Source organism: Calonectris borealis, chromosome 5 (genome assembly GCF_964195595.1).
Source record: "Calonectris borealis chromosome 5, bCalBor7.hap1.2, whole genome shotgun sequence".
In the NCBI taxonomy this organism is placed as follows: domain Eukaryota; kingdom Metazoa; phylum Chordata; class Aves; order Procellariiformes; family Procellariidae; genus Calonectris; species Calonectris borealis.
This window is the reverse complement of record NC_134316.1, coordinates 44,617,145-44,627,030: the sequence shown is the minus strand read 5'-3', so window position 1 is coordinate 44,627,030 and position 9,886 is coordinate 44,617,145. Positions and strand designations below refer to the sequence as shown.

Here is a 9,886-nt window from a genome sequence, read left to right as displayed (position 1 = left end):
TATCAGGGGTAAAGGCTGACAGCCAGCCAGGTCCCAAGTCGTTACCGATCTGAGGACAGCTGCTCTGCTTTTACAGTTAACTGAAGGACTTAAGTATTTTTTCAGACAGGATGGGACCAAAGCCATGATGCTACTAGCAACTAGTCTTTGTTGTACTGACCCCTGCACAGCCCCTTCGTCAGAGGAGCTCACTGCACCTCATAAACTTTCTTCCATGATTTTCCTCCTTCTGAGAGGATGATGTTAGCGGTATTCCGGAGGGGGAGAAGAAACTGAGGCAGAACAGTTCTGACTTGTTCAGAACTGCAGAAGAAATCACAGTGCTGCTGGAAATAAAACATGCAAGTTTGCTTCTAGCCCCTGACACCAAGCATGAGGTCCCAGCACTGAACCAATTCTGCACGTGGCCAGGGAACGGGACAGTCAGGGAGGGGAGGAGCGGGGCATGTGGGCTGGCGTGACAACCATGCCTCAATGAAAGGACCCGTCAACCCAGGGCTGATGCTGCATCTTTTTATTTTATTTTTGTTTTGCTTCACTAAGCAAATGCAGAGCGAGTGATAGGAGGAGGGGAAAAGGTGGCTTGAAAAAACTAAAAAAAAAAAAACCCAAACAAAAAACAAACAGGAGGGAAGAGGCAGCTGCTGGAGTATAAGGGGAAAGTGAGCTGCTAACGAGAAAGAAGTTCATAGATGCCAAGCCCGCACTAATTCTTAATAAAATACAATACTGAAAATAGGATCTGAGAGTCTCCAAAATACAATATCTTAAGGGATCGGCAATAATACAAAATAAGGTTCATTATGTACAAACGAGTTCTGCTCTTGGTCTCTGTACAACGGTGGGAGTGGGAGGCACGGGGACATGCTCAGTGGAAGTGTTGGGGTGGAGGAGGGCGTGCTTGGACCCGGCAGTGGTTCTTTGTGCTGGGGTGGAGGCGGAGGACGGGGAATGCAGTGGTATCTGGTGACCAGCAGGTCCTGTGTGAACCTCGAGAAGAGCAGAGCTATGCTGAAGGCCTTCTTCTTCCTCACCCCACTGGCCATGCATGTATGGTTGCAGCTAGCTGTGTCCAAATCTGTCCTAAATGGCTTCAGGGGGCAAAACCAGTTTTCAAAAGGGAGAAAAGAGGGAGGTGAGGGCCCTTCCCTCACTTCTCCCAGTCCTTGAGCAAGAGCCATCCCATCCTTCCTCTCCAGGGAGCCCTCTCCACTCCCAGCCTGGGGGGAGAGGAGAGGCTGGGGCAGTGCAGAGTGAGTCCAGGGTGCTTGAAGAGAAACAAGCCAAAGAGGAGCCTGCTGTGAGACCTGACAGAGTGCACAGGGACTCCCACGTACAAACACGGGGCAACCTGCCACATCCCAGATCTCCAACACTCATGTCCCACATTGTCCTTTCATCAAATGGCAGCTGAGGGAACAGAGCGAGGAGACACTTGAGCCTTTCAGCAGGGCTTTTGCTGGGGAGGAAGAAGGGTCAGAAATGGGTGTCTGGGTGCTAAAGAGGATGGCATAGGCTTGAGATGAGGTCATTTCAGCACCGAACTTGGTAAGACTGGCCTGAAGGGTAGTATGGCAAGAGTTTGCTACCTTTGGTGCCAGCACTTAGAAGGAAGAGGTCTAAAACAGTCTTTGGTGACCCTGGCCAATTCCAACATGCCAGCTCTTTCCTGACAGACGTACCTGTCACCAGAGATGCCAGTGTGTCCTCAGTGGCTTTCACAACTCTGCTGTGCACACGGAGGATGTGAGGGGAATGATGGCTATCTGACAGCCCTCCAATGAGCTGCAGAGCTCTCCTTGGTGGTTCCTAGAAAGATCTCATTTGGCATGAAGCAGAAGAATTGGGGATGGAGAGCTGGGACGGGGATCAGGTTATGGGAGCGGGTTTCTCTCACCCACTCTCAAAGTGAGAAGGCCTGCAGAATGGAAAGCGAGAAGGCCACTGACCTGGTTAGCACTGCACTGTAGGGCCCAAGCTGGGAACAGAAAGGGAAATACCACCCCTGCCAAAGCAAGGGTGCCAAGGGTGGGGAGAAGTGGGTTGTGGGGGAAAGTTGTTCTCTATTTCAGAGCTCTGGTTGCCCAGAAGCTGCTGGCTAATTTTTACGGTGGTTTATCTGTCTGGGATCTGTCTCCCCCACTCCGTTTGTGTGCAGATCTTTGCAGATAGTTGGCGTGGAAGTTATGTAGGCATGTCCATCAAGAGAAAACTAGAGCAAGGAAGAACTAGGTTTTCTCTCAACGGAAGCAGAAGTATACTAACAGATGGAGGGGAAGGAATGAGCTCAAACTCTCCAGAGCCATCTCTCCAGCACCAGCATCACCCACTCCTAAGCCCCCCAGGCAGGACAGTAAATCCAGCACTCTCTCTCCTTCAGGTGCATCTGATGTAGCCAAGGGGTACACGCCTGGGGACAGCCCCCTTGGTCTGGAGGCTTTGGGGAGTGAGCTGAATAGTTTGAGGGCTTCCCCTGATCTCCCTCCACTCCAAGGTGAGCCCACACCCATAGGGTAGTGCTCATTTAAGCAGGAGGTAAGGCCAGGAGAAGAGGGTGTCTCAGGGCTTCGCCAGACATTTATTGCTGGTTCTGGCAGTCCTGCGACTCCCCTCAGAGAGATCAGTACTAACAGGGGAGCATGGGGAAGGGGAGGAGCTGAACCCAAGGCCAGTTTAGGAGTGTCTGAATGCAGCGTCCTCTCCCGCCAAGTCCCCTCAGTTGCTCGGTGAGGAGGGAATCCTGCAATCAGACAGATGAGGCCTTGAGGTCCAGCAGCTGCTACAAGTATTCAGCTGTCTCACTGGAGCTTGTCTCCCTAAGGAAAAGAAAAGACAAGGCATCAGTCAAGGTTCATTGCAGCCTCCTATGCAAATTCACCTCTCTGTGTGCCCAGCTGGTTTGCTCTGACCAGGACGGAGCCTTCCCCAGGGCACTGAATGACCAGCAAGCCTGGGACCACCTGAATCACCCAGTCCTCCTCAGCTCTACGCCAGTGGGACACTGCTTTATGGAGTCCCAAGCTTCTGCTCTAGAAAATAAACTTGGTCTTACGCTCCCTGTCCGCATTGGCCTCCTCCAGCCACTGCTCTTTAGCTAATTGCCTGTCCTGGGCAGCTCAGCTGTCCTTAGCTTGCAGAGGGGACATGCCTGCTGCTCACTCCCAGACACCATGCTGTGTTTTGGGGCTCGGAGGGTGGCCCCCACCTGCTTACCTCTCATGGAATTGCTCTTTGAGATGGGCGAGAGTTGGGTCAGTTCGGTTCTGGTCAGGACCCTCCAGCTGCGATTTGCTCAGATATTTGGTCGCCTCATGTGTCCTGGCCAGATGAGGCCTTCCCTCCTCAGACTGCCCTTTTTCGGCCTCCCACCCCTCAGGATGGTCCATGGTTAGGAAGGAGCTATAGCTCTCTTCTAAGGAGCCAGCACCCTCATCATAGAAAAGGAGGCTCCGTGACTGAACTGGAAAAAAGGAGAGCATTGGTTAAGGATGAGGACAAGGTCTCTTGCAATGGGTGTGGGTCACGGTGGTGGTTTCTCACCCAGCTATGGCCTTGTCCATGTGTAGTTGTGCAGGAGACCTGCTCTGCAGGATACCCACCTCCCCCCAGCTTCAGGAGGCAAATGTCCCCTGGACACGCAGCCTCTTCAGAAGACAATCAATCTGCCCTGGGACTTTTCCCTCACGTTCCTCCCTTTGACACTTGTTTTGGGACAATGGTTAGCAGAAAACGACAACAGGCCCAAACAAGGTGCTGTTATCAGAGTTGGTACCACTGACAGGCCAGGCCCCTCGCCAGAGCCCCAGCGTATGGCGTAGGCACTGAGGGGACGATGCTACCCCTGAACCGGGAGTGTCGAGAGAAGAGCTGGAAATGGTTTGCCGGGGTGAAATGGAGGAACCTCGTTAGACTCACTCTTACTAGTTGTGTAAATGTCTGGTGCTGGTGTTGCTTTCACCGTCTGTGATGCTGAAGAGAACTCAGGGAGACAGGGCATCAGGGATCCCAGGATCAGAACGAAGCAGAGTGCCAGCACCTAGAGAGGAGATCAGCACAGAGTTAGTGCCGCTAGCCATGAGGAAACACTCCCCCTGCAGCACACAAACATGAGGCTGTGTGAGAACGTGTGGTCAGGCTGACAACTGGGTCACTGTGGTCCCCCAGGGAGGGAAAGAGCTTGCTCTGCTAATCTCTGTTGCAAATATAAGAAGGGAAGTCAGAAGCTTCCTCGTGTTGCTTTATTTGAAGTGTTTATGGTTCAACGGTGAGAACTTGCCCGTCCAGTTGATGAGAGATGGTGGAAGGCATAGCTGGGGAACAAGCTGAGAAAGAGGGAGACTCGACAGAAGGGATGAACTCTGCCGTGACTAAAGGGAACCTGACCAGTAGGAGCTGTAGCGGGCTGTAAGAAAACAAGCTCACTGGGAGAAGTCTGTGAGGAACCACAGCACATAGCGAAGTGAAGCTACTGTCCATGCGAGGACAGAAATGACAGCAAAACTGCAGCCACCTAATACCCGATAGCAAGGACGGAGAATCCAAGGAAAGGGTTAAATTTAGGCTTGACATGCACATATGCAGGACCATGTGTCCGTGCCTTCTGCTGTCAGCCAGACCAGTCAGAGCTACTGGGCAGTGATAAAAGGAGAGAGGCACATGAAAGCTCCCTGGAAATCCCTCTCTGGTACGTCTGCACCTGTCTGTAAATTCTGCCATAATAGCAAAGCTTCAGAGTGAGATGCCAGCGCTGATCGTCAGGGTCTCTATAGAGTTTAGGGAACTACCAGTATAGAGCAGGAGGGGACACACGGGAAATGATACAGAGCCAAATCCTTATTACCTGAATACCCATGTGCCATGGGTGGTATATAACTAGCGGCCGCTAGCTCAGTGCTCAGACTGAACACGTCAAAGAGGCAATGCATCTGTTGGTGATTTCTACTACCTATGTATAAACTAGCTAAGTTTGTCCTGTGGGGACACCTGTGGGGACAGCCAGCAATTGCTTGACTGCTTTTCAGAACAGCCACCTATTTCGGAACAGCCATGCCTAAGTAACACAGAGAAGCTGGTACATCAAGGTAATTTTGACCACCAGTGGATTCCAGGAGATGTGGAAGATCAAATAATAGCACGAGGATACTATGCTACGTAAAGAGGGATTTTAATTGTCCAGACTCTTCATGGTTGTTTTAAAGTAAGGAAATTAAATGTGGACAGCATAGATGCTGTCTAAGCACATCATATCAGGCACACAAGGCATTTAGAACCCTTTTATTCCACAAAAGCAAGGGAAAAAATAAATTCTGAATAGATGTTGCGTGGAATTATCACAGCCAAACACACAACTTTCAGAAAGGGGAGCCAGCCCTGTGAAGCCTGTTCTTCTCTTCTAAAACAAAACAGGCTTTCTGGGCTGGGAAAGAGCAGTATACTTAACATCTTGCTTTAACATGGTTTCAACTGGGGCTTTGCGAACTAGCATTGTTTTTACTCTGTTTTGTTTCAGGTTAACTCTCATGCTCTGATTCGGTTCCAGTTCAAACACTTCATAACAATAACTCTCGGTTTGACTCTGAGTACCATTCATCTCACAGCTTTTGGCCATTTCACCATTTTGACCTCTTAAAAAGTGACGGAAACTAAGCTAGAGGAAACTACTGCAAAACCAGTTGGAAAGGTGGAGGCAAAATTAATCAAAAAAAGACGTCCTGAGAGTGTAGTTATCAAATGGTTCACTGTCAAACTTGGAGGAAGTAGCAGATGGAGTAGCAGAGAGATCCGTTATGGTTCTGGCAAGATTCAACATTTTTAAGCTTGACTTGGATGATGGACTGTATCAAATCTGCAGATGGGAAAGACTACACGCAGATTGGCTTTTGGGCAGGATTCAAATTCAGAATGATCTTGACCATGGGGAGAAGTGGTCCAACAGAACAGCGGGCAGATCAATACAGACAAATGCCGAGACCTGCTGAGACCTGTGAGGTGGCAGGACTGATTAACAGAGGAAACACGTCAGCGACTACGTGGCCAGGCAGCTCTTCTACAGAAGAGGATCTGGGAGTTAAAACGGAGCACAAGGTGCGTGCAAGTCGGTGTCACTTCGCAAAGGGCAAATCTCAGCCCGGGCAGTATGAACAGGCTTGCTGGCTGGCTGGTTCTGTATTGGCCTTCAGGTGGAACACTATATCCAACTTTGGGCCCTGTTCTTCCAAAACGATGCGGGGCAATTGGAGAAAGTCTGGAAGAGAGCTCTGGGAACAAGCAGTGATTCAGTAACTCAGCCTACAAAGGAAGACTGAAGAAATCGTGGTGATTTAACAGAGCAGACTGAAGGGACTTGCTCGAAAACAATAGTTTTCAAATATGCAAAATGCAGCTGCACAAAGGGGGGTAAACTGATCTTGCAGAAGAAGTTGTAATAGGCCTAAGCTGTTGCAAGGAAGATTGAGATGAGATAGCAAGAAAGCTTTATCTGGGAAAGATAACAAAGCACTGGAAAGGTTTGCCTGAGGAGGCTGAGGACTGCTCATCACTGAAGGCCTTCAAGAACGGGCTGGACAAATATCCAGCAGAAATGACACAGGGCTGAAAAAGAAGGGTACTCTGCTCCACTCCCATGCTGCAAGGCATGATGATTCTACATATCTGTCGTGATAAGGAGTGCTGTACTTGAAAATGGAAAATGGGAACTTGGAGGCCTATGAGAGGAACTGGCCAAAGATAGAAAAGCAAATTACAAATTCTTGAAATGCTTCAAAGCTAAGAAGCCTGAGAGAGTTGGTGTGTGGGCTGGGATGCTGTGGAATGAAGAGAGCAGCAAGGACAGATAAGACATTGTTGAGAAGCTAAATTAGGTATTTTATCAGCCTACAGCACAGGGGATGTCTGAAAGGCACCGCTCCTGGACTTGCTCGTTCCAGGTAGTAGCAATGAAGAATTGCTGGAGTCAGGGGTGCTCTGATGAGCCGCTGCATTAAGGAGCTATGAGTCACTGGGCCCAGCTGGGTCACACCCGAAAATGTGGAAAGAACTCGGGAATGAAGCCACAGAGCAGCCAAGGAAAAAGACAGTCAGTCATTAAAATCTGGTCTGACATGGGGGCAGCAAAGAGTAGCAAAAGTTTGAGCAGATTTTGAAAGGAGAAAGTGCTGGAAATTACAGAGCAGGGGCTCTGGAACCAAGGAAACTGGTTGAACCAAGAGCGAAAAACAACCCCTCAGGACACTGTGGGTGCTGAGAAAGTGGGGCAAGCACCTCATCATCTGTTTGTATTTCATGACTGTTAACAGTGCAGAAGTGATAACGAGATATAGGTAACTATGACAAATTTGTCTCAAGCAGCTACTACAATAATCCTGCAAAGACATCACAGTGTTGAAGGTTATATTTTTATCACGGATCAGAAACTTTCCCCCTGGCAAAAAATGAGATGAAGAATAAGCAATTGACTCTATTTATGGCCACACACTGGCATGCTCCAAAGCTCCACGGTGAAGACAATACTGCTTAACCATGATCCTCCACTATGAGAAATGAGAGGCAAACGGGGATTTCTAAAACCAACAGACAACCCCGAATCATTTTGGTTAGTCAAAAGAACACATGAAGAGAATTCCAGCTGGATTTAACAAAGCCTGATGTGCTTGCCTATAGCAAGAACAGATGCCATTTCTTGCTGATAAACACAAGGTAATGCCCACCGGGAGGAATTCTTGAACTGTTCATCTACCCTGCTGAGTTAAACATTAAGCATTATCAACTCAGCAAAAGAAAACTCTACCCATTACGATGGAAGCTCATTGAAGACTTTTGCTGAATGCCCGATAGCTAATGAAAAGCAAAGAAAGTGCTGTTTTGCCCAAAGAACAAGACAGTGAAAATGCAGGAATTATTCTAATGCTGTTGCATGAACAACTGACACTACCGATGTATGTATGACACAGGGCCCAGTTCTGGTGACTCTAACACAAAAGGAGAGAGCAGATGTAACTGGCAACACAGACGGGCAGCGGGGAAGAGGGCAGAGACAGGCAATCGACAAAGCTGTCTGGGGAAGCACGGCCAATAAGGAAGATGGAAATGAAGCTCATACCATTAGGCAGGTCCCAGTCTGCGTGGAAGCCATTTTGTAAGGTCTGGAGACTTTCCCAGCTACCAGAGCCTGCAGCTTCTGTAACTGCTGGAGCAGAGTCCTATGGTAGGAAACAACCCAAGTCAAAACTTGATAAGGAGGTAACAGCCAGTAAGTGATGCAAGAATACCACTACCCCTTTCATATTTTACCCTGATTTACCCTTCTTGTGAAAACAAATATCTCCCCCTTGCTGTATCTTGCCCAAGTTCTCTGACGAAACAGGCTGGGGAAGCACGAAATAAAAAAGGATGTTTGAGACATAAAGTGTGCAGGAGCTGTGGGAGGTGCAGCCCGAAGATGTCATTACGCTGTGGTAACCCCCTGCAGCACCTTCCCTCAGTCTCCTCACCAGTAGATCCACCACAACCTTCACAACCTTCACCACAACCTGCAACTAGCCACCATTACGAATGTCCCACGCATTTAGAAGTCCTGGGTGACTCAAAGCCCAGCCAGTCATCTCCCAAAGCAACGGAGAGGCAGGCTACCATGAAAACCAAGCCCTGGGACAGGGGCTAAACTTTGTAGTCAGGTCAGACATTGAGCACAGGCCCGCCTGCTCCCACTTCACTCAGCTCTGCAGCTCAACTTGTGCCCCGAAACATATGGTGGAAAGAGAAACAAAAATGAGTTTTGATCCCCTCCAGCTTCTTCAGTCTTGGCAAACTCTGCAGAGCGATGTGGGCAAAGCCAAATCTTGAGTTCAGCAATTAATTCATTCTCTGGCTGACTCGGCTGGAACACGTGCTAAGGTCTCTCTGCCCCATTTAACTGCACACGGGCATCGGCACACATAAGCACAGAACAGTGGTAGGTGTGTTGCTAAAAGCCACCAAAACCCTTCACTGGGCTGGTGTAGAAATCTGCGATGAGGGAGAATACAGAGCACACAGTTCCCAAGGGCAGCAAATTACTGAAATGCAGACTACTGAGTGTTTCCCCCTGGGAGCACTGACTGTTTTACACAAATATGTTTGAGCTTTTATAAAATGCCAGGTCCTGGAGCCAGGAGATTGCAGGAGAATCCCAGCTTTATCACTTTCCAAATCCTCTTCTTCTCCTTGTACATGTGGAGAGAAGCACACAGCGTCCCACTGGCAGTGCTCAAAAACCAAACCCAATTAGAAAGAACACAATGTGTATTTGGAAAAAAAAAAATCTCCTGGCTTTTAGGCCAATCTCCTGATTTTGCAGGGTGGGGCTCATGCTTTTTCAGCAGCGGGGGCTGCCTGCGCTCCCAGTGAGGCAGGTGGCAGGCTGTGCCCCGTGGATGAGAGCAGCTGGGCAGCCTGTCTCTGGCAGATGGGAGGCTCCGGCCGCTCGCACACCTCAGCTGGACAGTGCTGCCAGTCCTTGGTCCCGGCACCAGTGGCTGGCCTGGAAGCCGGGACCACAGCACTCGTGTCATGGATGGGAGAAAGGAGCGCAGCAGAGCCTCGAGGAGTACTCCATAAGCTGTAGCGGCAGCAGAGGGGTGGGTGGGAGGACTGACTCTCTGGCTGCAGTTCTCCCCTTCAATTTGAGCTGGGGGTGATAGAAATGGGGCTATAGAAATGAGCTTCTCCCTCAACAGCCCTGCAGCTGACCCTGCCCTTGCTCACACCGACTGCACCCAGTAAGAGGGAGCAGAGCTGGGCCCTCCTCCAAGGAGGCAAGGAAGCAAATTCTCCTGGTGATCAGTTGGCCATCTGTGTGTATTAGGAGCACAAGCGCTCACCAGATTCTTGGGCGAGGGAGCCAGGGGCC

The 9,886-nt window shown here is 49.7% G+C and overlaps 1 protein-coding gene across 1 annotated transcript in view; it reads right to left on the bottom strand.

Moving 5' to 3' along the window:
* Window positions 1-499: 499 nt before the first annotated feature.
* CREB3L1 (cAMP responsive element binding protein 3 like 1) overlaps window positions 500-9,886 on the bottom strand; it is a 46,202-nt gene continuing 36,815 nt past the window's right edge. Inside the window, exons 9-12 of the mRNA XM_075152197.1 lie at window positions 8,099-8,198; window positions 3,916-4,036; window positions 3,214-3,460; window positions 500-2,816 (exon numbers count right to left, since the gene is read on the bottom strand). Coding sequence (XP_075008298.1) covers window positions 2,780-2,816; window positions 3,214-3,460; window positions 3,916-4,036; window positions 8,099-8,198 — 505 coding nt within the window. The 3' untranslated portion in view covers window positions 500-2,779. The remainder of the gene's footprint in view (window positions 2,817-3,213; window positions 3,461-3,915; window positions 4,037-8,098; window positions 8,199-9,886) is intronic.